The following is a 13,581-nucleotide window of genomic DNA, read 5'->3' on the forward strand; positions in this document are numbered from 1 at the left end:
TCAAAGCCTCACTCAGCAAACTATCTAAGCTGTTATCGCTTCTCAAGAGATTGGCGCAATGGAACAAAGGAATGTGGTAGTTATCGGGTGAGAGGCCTCAAAACCGCATGCGCGTACTGGCTTCCACAGCTATGTCTGACTCCTATACCTGATTCTAGTGCCGGAGTGGCGGGCCTTACAACGGCTCTTCTCCTCTCGAGGCTTCCAGGATACAAGATAGTCGTTGCGGCGAAACATATGCCTGGAGATTATGACATCGAATATGCTTCACCGTGGGCCGGAGCAAATTATATGCCGTGAGTCGAATCAAAACCAGGAGCCCCTTGCGTATTACTCACCAAGGCCATTCTTAGTATGTCGACTCGTGGCACTAAGGCAGCAGACTGGAACAAGTCCACATGGACGGCGCTGGAGGATCTAGCACGCAATCACCCTGATGCCGGGATACACTTCCAAGGCAAATGAGAAAGATTCGTTTCACGACTAGCCACTAACGATTTGTAGAATGCGAAATACACAGCCGTTCGAAAGATGTTGGTACAACAACAGCAAAATGGTTTGGAGAGCTTTTGTCACCAAGTCCGTGGTTCAAGGACGTTGTTCCAAATGTAAGTAATACTTTAACAGTTGGATTCGAAGCTGTCAATCTCACGCTAAATCGATTAGTTTCGCGCTCTTCCTAAGAGTCGACATGGCCCTGGCTTTGACGCTGCCACAGTCTTCACGTCCGTCTGCATCAACACTGCTATATACCTTCCCTGGCTCGTTTCTCAGTGTCTGAAAAATGGAGTTTTATTCAAGCGAGCTGTTTTCAATCACATATTGGACGCAACCTCCCTATCAATTCACCTGGAACACAAGGTCGACCTCATTGTGAACTGCACAGGCCTTATGGCTTCAAAACTGGGTGGAGTTGAAGATAGAACCGTTGTACCCGCCCGTGGACAGATTGTGATAGTCAGAAACGAAGCTGGTAAGATGCTGGATGTCTCCGGCACTGACGACGGTGATGGGGAAGCATGCTATGTTATGACGCGCGCTGCTGGTGGTGGTACAATCCTGGGTGGCTCGTATCAGTTGGGAAACTGGGAATCACAGCCGGATCCCAATCTTGCCGTGCGCATTATGAAGCGCGCCGTTAAGATGTGTCCTCAGCTTACGGGTGGGAAGGGAATCGAGAATCTCGATATCATTCGACACGGCGTGGGCCTGAGACCTGTGCGGGCGAATGGGACAAGAATCGAGAAGGAACGCATAGGAGACACTTGGGTGGTACACAACTATGGTGCTGGAGGAGCTGGATATCAGTCATCTTATGGATGCGCTCAGGCTGCTGTGAACCTCGTAGAGGAGGCTTTGGCGAGCCGCGCAAAGCTGTGACCTTGTTTGTGGCGTTTATGTTCTTGATTAGCCTGGGTGCAATTGAAGATTGAGTCTGTACTGCTTTTGGTCTTGAATGCTAAGTGTTTTGGACTAATACATCTGGTTTTATTCTAACTGACATGGCATGTCCATCTCGTAGGCTGATATTGTTATAATGACCAGATATGTTCTATATACAAAATAGTACACACAACTCTTCTTGTTGAGAGGGTATCTAACAAATGCTTAGCCGGGTTTCGAATACATGATATGACAAGCCCATTGGCAAGGTCAGATAAAATCATACGATCATGTCGACATAGTGAAGCAAAGTGTGATAGATCAGGCCACATATCCATGTTAGATGAGAGCTTCTTGGCTTGAACACAAGTATATATTGTGACCAACATCCCTACCGCGGCGGATCTTTGATGACACAAGAACCAGTAACTGGCCACAGCACTTCTGTGATTGATGGTCTGTTCAGCCTAGCCTTCTTTATCAGGGCTTAAGAGCAGTGTCCGGACCACGTCATTATGTTATAGGCAGCCTTATCAAGTGCTTCCTTTGCCTCGAATCAAATACTGCTGCTAGTACAGGACAGGGCTATAATACGTGTGATAATACCTCTGTTCTGTTCAACCATACGAAAAAGTGATTCAAATACACATGAAATCTACAAGAGTTGCCCAATACGGTGCGCAGTGGCTCTTATCGAGGGTGTATATCTTCTCCCTATCTAGCAAGTGAGCTGATAAAGTCAATCTAGGGCAGAATGGTACCCACCGAGCCGGAGTCGCGACTCGCTCAACATCATTTCCCCGCACTCTCCGGCTTTCTTAGCCCTTCTTAGTCTATGTTGTAGATACTCCATATGATTCTGATTGGCAGTTGTTGCCTTTCTCCACGCTTAACGGTATAGGACGTGTTGCACAGCACTAGGCAAGGAGATAGTATAGTCATGGGCCCCTCTAATCTCCCCGGAGGTGCTTACCTGTTGTCCGTTCATCCGGAAGCAAGGGCGTTGCTAGTCCTCGTTCGCCGCTGGGTCTAAGTTTGAGTGGCGTTTAGTATTGCATATATATATGTCCGCCTACGGAGTCTCTATAAACATCCCCCTTTCCTTCATACGTGCATGTTCGAACCCAACGGAACAGCCTAAATCACCATGTCAAACTCAGTTGAATCAGATGGAAAACACGTTCCATCCACCAGCCCGGATAGGAAAGGTTTCGGTGAGGTTTATGACTTGGATGATGCTGTCCTGAGGGCCCAGGGCCATGTGGCTGAGCTAGAACGATCATTCTCCTGGGTTGGAGCAATTGGCCTGGCCTATAGGTAAGCAAAACCGTTCTGCAATTTGGACGAAGGCAATAACCATGTACCAGCATCATTAATTCGTGGCTTTCCTATGCTGCTTGCTTTGGGATGGCCCTCGGTTACGGGGGTGGCCAAACTGCTGTTTTTGGCTTAATGATCGCTTCGGCAGTCCAGTGGATCGTCCTTCTGGGGCTGGCTGAACTGTGCTCTGCCCTTCCCTCTTCTGGTGTAAGTCTCTTGATAGCACTCGGATCACGATACATTATCCTGGTGACTGAAAACTCACCAAACTCACAGGGTCAATACCATTTCACATACATTGTGGCCCCACAGTTCTCAAAGAACTTTGCCGCCTACACCGTTGGCATCTTTAATGTGGTGGCATGGTGGGTAACCACTGCTTCAGGGATTATATACACGGCTATATCAGCCTTCGGGATTGCAAAGTTCTGGTATCCGGAATTTGTCGGCACGCAGTGGCAGGTGTATCTCTGCTATGTTCTTGTAGTGATTGTGACACGTTCGTTTCTTCTTTTTCCTACATACTATGTTCACTTCCTAGTTCGTTGCCCTGTTGATATATGCTAACGATATATAGTTATTCCCATTTTCACAGTTCCACAAAAGCATATTGATCGGCTAACGCAGACGGCCATGTATTTGTCCGTTGTCGGTCTCCTCCTAGTCATAATAGTCTGCCTATCCATGGGTAGAGACCACTACCGTCCCACCAATATTGTCGAATATCATGGATCTAGTGGATGGGGTCCTGCACCGGCGTGGCTTATGAGTATTGGCGTGGGCCAGTACTGCTTTGCTGCGGCAAGTGCATGTACCCATATCGCCGAGGAGATGCCGGATCCTGGACGGAAATTGCCCCAAGTCATGTAGGTTCTCTATACGGATACCCTTGATCAGTCTAACAAGATACGATAGCAACATGACTATGTTCATTGGCGTCCTCACAGCTGTACCCTGGATTGTGGTCATGGCCACTGTGATCACCGACTTGGAAGCAGTGCAGACAGCATTTTTGCCTAGCATGGAGATTTTCTACCAGGCAACTGGGAACAAGGTCGCTGCTACAATCTTGCAGGCCTATCTAACTCTGCTTTACTACAGTATGAATCTCACCATGATCCATCACCATATCATTACCAGAACACGACCCAGCTAACCGAAGTAGCATGCGTGCCCAGCCAGTGGATCGCCTCCAGTCGAATAGCATGGGCATTTTCACGAGACGTAAGTACCTCAACCACCGATCCGAACAACAAGGAACCAAGCTAACGGGTTCCTGATTTCAAGAATGGCCTTCCTTTCTCGTCCTACTGGAGCCACATCGACCCAGTCCGCCAAATCCCAATTCGCACTACCCTACTAGCGGCCGGTTTCTGTCTAATCTACGGCCTCCTCTACGTCGCGTCAACCGCGGCGTTCAACTCGATTGTGAACACGGCAATCCTCATTCTGAATATAACATATACCGTCCCACAAGGAATCCTGGCTACTTGCGGTCGCCATAGACTACCCCGTCGGCATTTCGACCTAGGGCCCGTTGTCGGTTATGCGGTGAATATCTTTTCAGTTCTCTGGTTGATCATCAGTGGGATCTTCTTTTGTTTCCCGGTTACGGTGCCCACGACTCTGGGGAGCATGAATTAGTGAGTTCTCCTTTAGATTTCCTTTGAATTCGGGACTGTGGCTAAGAGAATAGTAATTCGGTGGTCATCACGGGTCTATTTGTACTGATCTTAATCCTTTGGATTGAAAGGAGGCATAAGTTTAAAGGACCGGAGATTGATTGGGACGCTTTGAATGCTAGCAATGCGTTGAGATGATTGATGGACATGACATGAACATACGAAGGATAGATCATAGCTCATACTTTATTCCAGACCATTACAGGGGCAATCAAAGATGTAATCTCGTCGGGCTTCCACTATGCTTCTGGTTCCTCGCCCACGTTACCATCTAGTGAGACTATCGTTCTTCTTCCAGAATAGGCTGAAACCCTCTTAACAGCAGTGCAAGTCTTGTTCCTATAGAAGCTACCCAAAAAGAAACTGCACATTAGACCCCTCGGCCGACGCGCCTTTAGTCTTCTCATCGACGACATCTCCCCACCATTTCTCCCCACCCCAGATATCCTCCAGCAACGCCGGCACCGAATGAAACATATTATATCTACTGCGCTCTCCCCACCAGCGACAATAGCCCCTAGCCAGATCCCGCATCTCCTCATCCCCAGTCTCGCTACCGGCCAAGAAAACAGGCAACAGTAACTGTTTCTGGGTCTGCGAAGTGCGTCTACAACACCGCACATGGTTGAGAGTTAATCTCGCCAGACAAGGGATAGACAACGGCCGGATCTGGTTTCGATCCCACCTGAAAATCCGCTCGATATAGAGCAGGAGGGCGTGACGCCATGCCTCGGCGCAATGATGGCGGTCTTGGTGTGCGTGAAACCTGTCTTCGTCGAGTGGAAGGGTGCGAGTACCGTCATCACCGCTAGGACTGGTCTGGCTGTATGAAGGTGCGGCGAAGGAAGGGTGTGTCCAGGACCGAAGTTGTTCTTCGATCTGCACAATAGGGGTTATGTTAAATGTGAGCCATTCCATGGTGGAGGCGATTGTGCTTTGATGGGCCAGTTCTGCTAGCTTGAAGATGACAGCTACCAGGTCGCTTGGACAGCCGGTGAGGTCGTAGAATGACCATCGGTCTTTCTTCTCGGCGCGGATGAGGTGGTCGAGGTAGGGCTGGGAGAAGACTGTCCCTTGGCGGGAGATTAGAGCCAAGGTTGCGTCCCACCTGGTTGCTTTGTTAGGTAGAGTACATTAGTTGTGTGCATGGTGTCCGCTTACCACAAAATCATGGCTACTTGGGCTCGAATGCGCGCATTATCAAGGGCTGATGGACCGCCACATGCTTCGAGGATGGAATGTGCTCGAGTTAAATAGGTGGACCATCGCCCGGACGCAGAGAGGGTACACTGAGGACTCATGAGTCAGTTTTGTATTCAGCGCCGATAAGGATACCCAAGGGTCAGTTAACTTACATCCAGTGTGAAGAGAACCAAGAGTGGATCCAGCAGCGTCAAACCTTTCCTTGCGAGCTGGTCACTTTGGAGTGCATTCTCGAGGAGCTTAAACGCCTGGTTACGGTGCTCTCGCTCTTCCGAGGATGGTGTTCCGGTAATCTGGCTGAGATGCCGGCAGCACAGCGCCAGGATGGAATGGAACAAGAGCCTTGAACCTTGGGACAACGGCTCTCGACAGCGGAAGGGGTTCAGCGCTGTATCGGATGTCAGGGGGAGGACACAGAATTCCGTATCATCTGTGAACATGTCGTCAGACCACAACACTCATAGCTTTCAAGGACCCACACCATACACATTTGCAGCAATGCCTCATGCTGATTCCCTAAAGGCTGGTTTGGGCCCGGCGCAGCTCCACTTATGGATTCCAGAGTGGGTGCGCGTAATGTTGACACCAATCCCTCCACAGGGCCCATATCCGAGGAAATAAAGGACAGGCCTTCCTGGAATGCGTCACCTAACCCAAAGCCGGAGACCTCCCCTGATGTACGCTCCATCATACACGGGGTCTCAAGGGGGAAAGCAGATGAGTCGGTTTGTAGTAAAGACGCAAAATAGTCTTGTGGAGTGGGTATATCAATAGTATCATGCTGATAGAAAGCTAGAATCCGTTAGCATCGTAGATACGAGCCGTGATGTGACGTGGACATTGGGAAATGGCCAACCATACAATCAGAGGGATCAAACAGATGCTCCGGTTGCGCAAGAGCGACCAGATCAAACGATGGTTCATCATCACCGCGGGGAGAAACATCGCCATCGACCACATCCACCGGTTGTGGGGGATTGACGGCCTTTGCCTCGACCTCCGCACGCGCCGTATTTCGTGATGGCACCACTTTCCGGCGTTTCCGATCTCGTTTCCCACCCAGTACAAACTTAAAATGCCGAGGAGGGTCTTTGCCTATCTGGCCATTTCCTATCTTGGGAGTTGTGACGGCTGCATCCTCCCCGGAATCATCTTGGCTGGCTAGGCCCCGGTTGCGCGTCCGTCGATGATCCCACGACAGGGGTGTTGCAAAACCACCACATTTACGACCGTGACTGATGCAGGTAGTGCATTGTGGTCGCTGGCGGTCACATTTCTGACCCCTTGATGCACACGTATGGCAGTCAGAACGGGCGAAGGCCAAGGAGTTGGTTCTCTTGCCAACTTGGGTAGCCATGCCAGGGAATTTCCTGTCCGGGAGATTTGGCCGCTGAGAAGTTGTAAGGAAATGGAAGGCAGAAGCAGTTTTGCCGATTAAGTATTGTTATTTGACGACCGCGGTCGACGTATATACTCTCCTCGCTAGCGTCAGGACAATTTTTACGCTGTATAACTCAAAATAGCCTGTTATCCAGACTGCAGACTCTACGTCCTCCCCACAGCGGGGCCACGGAAAGCTTCAAATTACGATTCTAACTAGTCTCCTGGCGCATAGCCAAGCGGTATCATCTGACGCGGGCGTAGGGAGATATGCATCAGGGCTGGATAAATGGGGAAACCTCGCTCCGTCGGCTAGCGCTGCAGGTACATCGATTAATCTTTTACAGTTACCTAGCGTAGAAGTGGATCTCATAGCTTGACCCAGAGAAGCGCCGGATAATGTCTCAGCGACCAAGCATTGGTGCTTTACCGGGCGACAGTTGAGTCTGAGCCCACCTCAACGCTGCTGGCTATTTTACCCAAATAGGGAAGTGGGTATCCGCAGCCAGTCAGCTTGCTGCATCAAACCAGTGGCCCTAAGTGTGCCCTTGCTGTAGACTGGTATGATTAAAATCGTTTTTTTGATATCCGCTCGATCTTCTGGCATTGGAAAACTATTTTCTTTTTCCATTTTAGGTAATTGAACTGCATCAAGTTGCCTTCATTCGCGGCAAATCACTTCAGACAGTATCACCGTATTAGATAGATAGATCTGTGCATTTTTAAATACATACACAGTAGGCCTACATACCCAAACCCTAGTTAACATTGATCCCCCCATTCAACACCCCAAAGTTCCTACTATCAGAGATACCATGCCAGAGACCACATACCAAAACCTCCCCGGCCCAGTAGGCGACTGCCTAAAGCCGGCCTCCCTCGCCACAACAGCCACCGTGCCCGTATCTCCCACCAGCTCTCTCGTCTTCACCACTGGCCACATCGGACTGGACCTCAAAACGGGCAATTTGGTCCGTGAAACAGCAGAAGCAGAATTCGAAGCCATCTTCGCCTGTCTCGATGCCGCATTGAAGAATGCCGGAGTGAGCCAGGGACTGGCCCAGGGCTATCGTTTCACTAGCTATCTTGTCCATGTGGAGGATGAGAAGGTTATGCAGGATGTGTTTCGGAGGATGGTTCCGGGGCACACGCCGACTTGGTGTACGGTGATCGTCAAGGAGATAAATGTGAAGGGGATGAGGGCGGAGATTGCGGCTGAGGGGATTGTTTATCATGATTGTTAGGGATGTGTTTATGCTTTTGGGTTTCTGGGTGGTTGGATTTGATGTTATGGATGAGTTTGAGTGGTTGTTATCTCGTCTTGTATTTGTTGATGTTGTGAGGTAGTTACGTAGAAATGTTGTCTGGGGGGGAGGAGGCTTGGGTTACTCGTGGTAGTGGTTCAATTGTGAGGCTTGAGTCTTCATCTTGCTGATTTTACAAACTAGTTGAGCCAGGTTCTGGTTTTACTGGATTGAGTCACTATAGTTATGCGGAATGGTACACATCAGTGTCATCAGAGTGGTAGAGGCTATATACTCGCTCAGAGCATATTGAAACGTATTGAAATTGGTGCTATGACTACCAACTACTCTAAAACATAAACTGAACTAATTGTAGAGACCACCATTCGCTGACAGGCATGCTCCCGTAGTCCAGCGAGCGTCATCACTGCAAAGGAATGCCACCAGAGGCGCAATATCATCCACCTCTCCTACCCTCGCCGCAGCCGGAGTCGACTCAATCAACGGCTGCATGTCCTTCAGGAACTGCTCATCACTTTGGAACCATTGATCTGCAGGACGATAGTATTAATATGAAGAACGGCCAATCCCAACACAGTACGTACCAGTAGCAATCGGACCAGGGTTCACGCAGTTCACCGTGATATTATGCGACTGACCGAGCTCCTTCGCCCAGACACGCACCAACGCCTCATCCGCGGCCTTGGTAGCCGCGTAGACAGTCTGGCCCGCGACACCCAGGCGCGCACCAGCAGACGAGATAAACACAATCCTGCCGCCCTTGGCGATATGCGGGACGACAGCCTTGGTCAGGAAGATCGGGCCGCGAACATTGCAGTTGAAGTGTGTCTCGTAGAATTCCGGGCTGGTATCGAGGAGGTTTGCTTCCAGACCTTGGGCGGCACTTTTATCGGCCAACATGTTAGCACATGGAAAACAAGGCGAGGGAATAGAATGACGAACTTATGAATCAGGATCTCGATCTTGCCGGTTTCACTAATCTTCAGCGCCGCGTCAACCAGCAAAGGGATTTCCTCTAGCTTGCTGACGTCCGCACGGCACAGGATGGCCTTCGTGCCGATCTGGTTGTTGATCTGGTCTACGACCTCCTGGGCACGCTTCGCACTGCCGTCGGAGACGTAGTTGACGACGACATTGGCCCCGCGCTTGGCGAGCAGGAGGGCAATGCCAGCTCCGAGACCGCTATATGGTATTGTTAGAGTAAGGTCCATGCAATTGGGAATCCCATTTATTCCTCACCGAGAGGCTCCTGTGACAATGGCAGTCTTGCCCTTTAGGGATACTCCAGAGAAATCAGTGACCATTTTGATGTGATGGTGAGAATAGGAACTGCTGTGAGAAGCTTGGAATGATTGTATAGGAAGTACAGAGATTGTGAACAGTGAAGAATATCGTAGCTGCTATATATCTCTCTTATCAGTTCCATATCAAGTTCCGATACCACTGTCAACCCCGCATCAATGAGGGGATCCAGAAGCTTCTGCAAAAAGTGATATCAATGGGTTAACGACATTACTGAATCGGGAAGCTGAGGGCTTTGCCGAATCAGGGAACTGGCCCAACTTCTCGCTTGGAGGGAAAACTTCGGATATCAATTAATTAGGAAGGCTTCAAGGGATAAGGAGTATCTGCTATGTTGATCAGAATTTTGCCTTAGACTGTCTCGTCATACTCCACATGAGAAGATGGACTAGGGTAAACGGGGAAGAACAAAAGCGCCCTCTTGCGTACAATGTCTGGATTATACTATTTTTTGCATTGTAGGTACAAGGAAAAAATCATTACAAGGAGTAACCATATCAGAGATTAGAGCTACATGATTCCAACCACACCTTCGAAATCCTCTGCAACCCATCCTTCAGCCACGGAGTTTCCAATGTTGCATCGACATCAAACCCATGGTCCCCGTCTTGGGTGTAAAACATAACACGGGCATGTGGTACCTTCTCCCTCAAAAACCGCACAAATGCCTTTGAACTATCTACCGGAACTGCCGAATCCTGTTGCCCATGAAAGATAAACATTGGTGGTAACTGGACCCTCTCTCCTGCCAGGATTCGATCCTGGAGTCTCTCCATCGGAAAGAGCCCTCTATCTTTCGATCCGAAGAAATCTAGAAATTTGCCGTTCTGAACCATAGAAAATGCCAATTCCAGCCGATCTGGCGGATCAGCTGCTGTAACCCATTCAATTCGGCCCTGTTTCCTGGTTGCCATCATGGCAAGGTGATCGTCGAGCAAGCTGACTGGGACATTGGGCACTCCGACAATTGGCTTGGAGTACGTCTCTGTGTAGAATTTGGATCGTAAATCCACCATGGGATACGCTGCAACGACCCCGCGGATTTCAGACGGGTAGGTAATTGCCAGTTGAATGGCTAGGTAGCCTCCTAAATCATGGATGTCAGATCCGCAATCAAAGCCAAGAGAAAAGCGCAAAGGGAATATCTTGTACCAGCACTTTCCCCGACCACCAAGAGTGAATCTTGGTCCAGCGTTACACCTTGGTATCCAGCTCCCCAGATAATGGGATCTACTGATCCGCTGTGGAGCCAGTGCCAAAAGTCGTTCATATCGTCTAGGATATCTCTTCCAGTCACTTCGGGGAGAAGCCTATAGTTTGGGGAGATGATGATGGCGTTGTTTATTAAGGCATATCCCAGGATCCAGTTGCTGAACCACGGTGGGTACAAACTTGATCCCGTTACCTGTCAACAGTTTAGCCTTGGTTCGAAGATAGTCTCCATCATACCGTACAAGAAAACCTCCATGGATTCGCACGATCACCGGCCGTGGCCCTTGATATTGGGTATCCCGCAAAGTACGCGGAATGAGTATGTCAGCTGTGATGTGGGAATTCTCATCTCTGGATGTCTTATATGTAGCGTTAACAGTATGGAAAGCAGAATATTTTTCTGCGTTGTTGATTGAGTCGAGCGCGTTCAGTAAATCAAAGAAGGGTGTGGTTGGCATGGCTGTTTCTTATTTCCTTTGAGCCCATACACTGGAAGTAAATTATCTGCGATATTGGAAATGATGCGGATCCCGCCTCTCACGGTACATATGAGACAGATTGTAGTGATGTCTTACCACACCAATATCGAAGATATCTAATCAAATAGGTGGGGTTTGTATTTCCCGATTTGGAAGGAAAAAATACTGGAGCTTCTTTTTGCTCCACATTACTAGTTAGTATCCTCGTACGCATCGTTCCTTGCCCAGATTGGAATAAGTATCATATATCAACGGATGAGCACATCATACTGGCTTATGTTATATAGGCAATTTTACTCCGATCGCTTCGAGATCTTCGGTAAGGAGCACCAAGTGATGAGCATCGCCGCATACAACACAAGACAAATGGGATGTAGCACCATTGTGCCCACCTGCTGTGCAAGAATGCCAGTTAGGAAAGGAAAAATAGCCCCACCACTACTCCCAAGAGCACTGATGAAGCTCAGGCTTACAAGTTGCATCTGCCGAGATAAGAGTTTCGCGAACACCGCTGTAGAGCATGGGTATAAGGGACCCAACAACAAGCCGAGGACCGCCACAGCCACGGCCTCGCCGATAATATTTGGGATTAGCCAGGTCATGAGTTGAAAGGCAATCGCCCCGGCTACTAACAACCCGACGACAATTTTCTCTCCAATTCGGTGGGCGGGATACACGATCAGAAATCGCCCAAGAGTGATCCCAGCCCAAAAGCCGGCACTCACATAGCCGACGCTTCGAGAATCCCCACCCCGGTAGTTGATGAGAAATGAGACTATCCAGCCTGAAACGGAGACTTCGGCACCTTGATAGGCGAAGATGAACAGTGATCCTAGTATCGTCGTGCGATCTTGAATCCCCTTTTTTAGCATCTGCAATCGACCCTGTGAATGATCATTATTACTGGTCATGTGAGGAATTGCTGAGCCGGGTGCCCTTTGGGAGACCATAGTGGCATTCTCATCGTAATCCCAAAATGCGAAGCTTGAGAGCAACAGGTTGGCCACAGAAACAGCCAATGTGATGGTGTAGAAGTATGCCCAACGAATGTCGTGAGACACCATGGCTGTGGCAAACAATGGTGAGATAACTCCACCGATGCCATAGGCTCCAGAAAAGCAGCCCAGTGCAGTGGTGGAGTTGTGAAGATTTGCGCAGAACACGTTGTTCATGGCTATGCTCATGGCCATTCCAAAGCCGAGAAGAAGAAAAGCAGCTACGACGACAGCAAAGGGTGGGTGACAGACAATCGCTATATAGCTCACAGTGACGAGGCCCATAGACAGTGCATAGCTTCTACAATGACCTACTTTGGCCTTAATCGTGTGAGTCAAAGGAGCGGCAAGGATAAATCCGACGGCGTTGGCGATGAAAATCAGTGAAACAATGGCATATCCGATGTGGTAGTCTTTCTCGAGATATGGGATCAAGGCACCAGGCGCACTATCGTTCATTCCATTGCCAAAGTTCATGAGACATGCACTGACTAGTTGCCAATTGGCCTTCTCCTGTGGGAGTGTCTGGTTCGTTGCCCGCTCCGTCGTTTGCGGCCCGTCATCATTTGTTTGCTCTCCAGAATCGCCATGTTGTTTCGATCCATCGTCTCGCCTGTTTCTACCTGGCTGAGATCTGCTTTTGGCTGGCGCAATTTCATTTAATTCGTGACTCGACAGCGATTTCGAAGCATCATACCGTGGGAATAATGCGGGACTCGGAACTCGCGGAGATGCTTGCCCATACAGAGGTGTGTTGGCGGTCTTGTTTGGCATCATGGTAAGTAAACAAAAGCGTGGAAGGAGAGCGACAATACAGAATCTTGTGAAGCAATCGTATATCAAGGGTTGCTACAAGCTAGAATGAGGAGATGTTAAGGCATCAATGACTATTCGACATAAGGAAATCAGTATCTCGCCTCACAGTCACGATTACAAATCAACAAGCATTTGATCCACAAAACCACGGACGTACACTGCGTCTATGGGGTTAAATTGGGGATCGGGCAAAGCGGTGGATCCATTAGCTTATTACCAAAGTATAAAACAAGTGCTAGTAAGTCTAGTTTTATATTACACTCCATGATTAAACACCACTCAAACAGAGTTCAATATTACAGCTTCGGCTAAGACTCGCATTTCTTGTGCTTTGGACTACTGGTACATTCTTTAGGATGAGGTATGCGCTAACCCCCAGGCAGAAGAATGTTTGGTGGAAAGCCGTTTCCCTATTTCTCCGAAGTAATTACAGCAGCTTTGACTGGTCGTGCTAGTATAACCAGTGCCATACAATGATTTCTTTTGAAGCCTGAATCAGCAATACTTTCGAATGTTCCTAGAAACGTCTAGTGGACTTCCTTTA

The 13,581-nt window shown here is 49.0% G+C and overlaps 7 protein-coding genes across 7 annotated transcripts; 3 read left to right on the forward strand and 4 right to left on the reverse strand.

Moving 5' to 3' along the window:
• Nucleotides 1-58: 58 nt before the first annotated feature.
• BDV37DRAFT_270822 (FAD-dependent oxidoreductase) lies at nucleotides 59-1,380 on the forward strand (the record flags this gene model as incomplete). The annotated part of the gene is made up of 5 exons (XM_032084620.1): nucleotides 59-87; nucleotides 159-296; nucleotides 354-457; nucleotides 505-608; nucleotides 667-1,380. 5 exons carry the CDS (start codon nucleotides 59-61, stop codon nucleotides 1,378-1,380), a joined length of 1,089 nt encoding a protein of 362 aa, XP_031942667.1.
• Nucleotides 1,381-1,814: 434 nt separating this feature from the next.
• BDV37DRAFT_245633 (amino acid/polyamine transporter I) lies at nucleotides 1,815-4,569 on the forward strand. The gene is made up of 9 exons (XM_032081670.1): nucleotides 1,815-2,059; nucleotides 2,132-2,700; nucleotides 2,751-2,910; nucleotides 2,980-3,202; nucleotides 3,281-3,569; nucleotides 3,619-3,803; nucleotides 3,869-3,927; nucleotides 3,991-4,346; nucleotides 4,400-4,569. Exons 2-9 carry the CDS (start codon nucleotides 2,531-2,533, stop codon nucleotides 4,521-4,523), a joined length of 1,566 nt encoding a protein of 521 aa, XP_031942668.1. The 5' UTR covers nucleotides 1,815-2,059; nucleotides 2,132-2,530; the 3' UTR covers nucleotides 4,524-4,569.
• Nucleotides 4,570-4,733: 164 nt separating this feature from the next.
• On the reverse strand, nucleotides 4,734-6,945 carry BDV37DRAFT_282020 (Zn(II)2Cys6 transcription factor; the record flags this gene model as incomplete). The annotated part of the gene is made up of 5 exons (XM_032086941.1): nucleotides 4,734-5,493; nucleotides 5,547-5,674; nucleotides 5,741-6,018; nucleotides 6,075-6,380; nucleotides 6,450-6,945. The coding sequence occupies 5 exons, from the start codon at nucleotides 6,943-6,945 to the stop codon at nucleotides 4,734-4,736; spliced, it is 1,968 nt and encodes a 655-aa protein (XP_031942669.1).
• An 838-nt stretch (nucleotides 6,946-7,783) lies between these two features.
• Nucleotides 7,784-8,212, forward strand: BDV37DRAFT_282021 (uncharacterized protein; the record flags this gene model as incomplete). Its single annotated transcript, XM_032086942.1, has 1 exon — nucleotides 7,784-8,212. The coding sequence occupies one exon, from the start codon at nucleotides 7,784-7,786 to the stop codon at nucleotides 8,210-8,212; it is 429 nt and encodes a 142-aa protein (XP_031942670.1).
• A 366-nt stretch (nucleotides 8,213-8,578) lies between these two features.
• On the reverse strand, nucleotides 8,579-9,537 carry BDV37DRAFT_282022 (SDR family NAD(P)-dependent oxidoreductase; the record flags this gene model as incomplete). The annotated part of the gene is made up of 4 exons (XM_032086943.1): nucleotides 8,579-8,763; nucleotides 8,818-9,116; nucleotides 9,176-9,415; nucleotides 9,473-9,537. 4 exons carry the CDS (start codon nucleotides 9,535-9,537, stop codon nucleotides 8,579-8,581), a joined length of 789 nt encoding a protein of 262 aa, XP_031942671.1.
• Nucleotides 9,538-10,032: 495 nt separating this feature from the next.
• On the reverse strand, nucleotides 10,033-11,295 carry BDV37DRAFT_293233 (alpha/beta hydrolase; the record flags this gene model as incomplete). Its single annotated transcript, XM_032089363.1, has 3 exons — nucleotides 10,990-11,295; nucleotides 10,688-10,940; nucleotides 10,033-10,622 (listed from the first exon to the last, which is right to left on the reverse strand). The coding sequence occupies exons 1-3, from the start codon at nucleotides 11,203-11,205 to the stop codon at nucleotides 10,033-10,035; spliced, it is 1,059 nt and encodes a 352-aa protein (XP_031942672.1). The 5' UTR covers nucleotides 11,206-11,295.
• A 224-nt stretch (nucleotides 11,296-11,519) lies between these two features.
• Nucleotides 11,520-12,995, reverse strand: BDV37DRAFT_293235 (putative MFS efflux transporter; the record flags this gene model as incomplete). Its single annotated transcript, XM_032089364.1, has 1 exon — nucleotides 11,520-12,995. One exon carries the CDS (start codon nucleotides 12,993-12,995, stop codon nucleotides 11,520-11,522), a length of 1,476 nt encoding a protein of 491 aa, XP_031942673.1.
• Nucleotides 12,996-13,581: the final 586 nt, after the last annotated feature.

Source organism: Aspergillus pseudonomiae, assembly GCF_009193645.1.
Source record: "Aspergillus pseudonomiae strain CBS 119388 unplaced genomic scaffold BDV37scaffold_24, whole genome shotgun sequence".
Classification (NCBI taxonomy): Eukaryota; Fungi; Ascomycota; class Eurotiomycetes; order Eurotiales; family Aspergillaceae; genus Aspergillus; species Aspergillus pseudonomiae.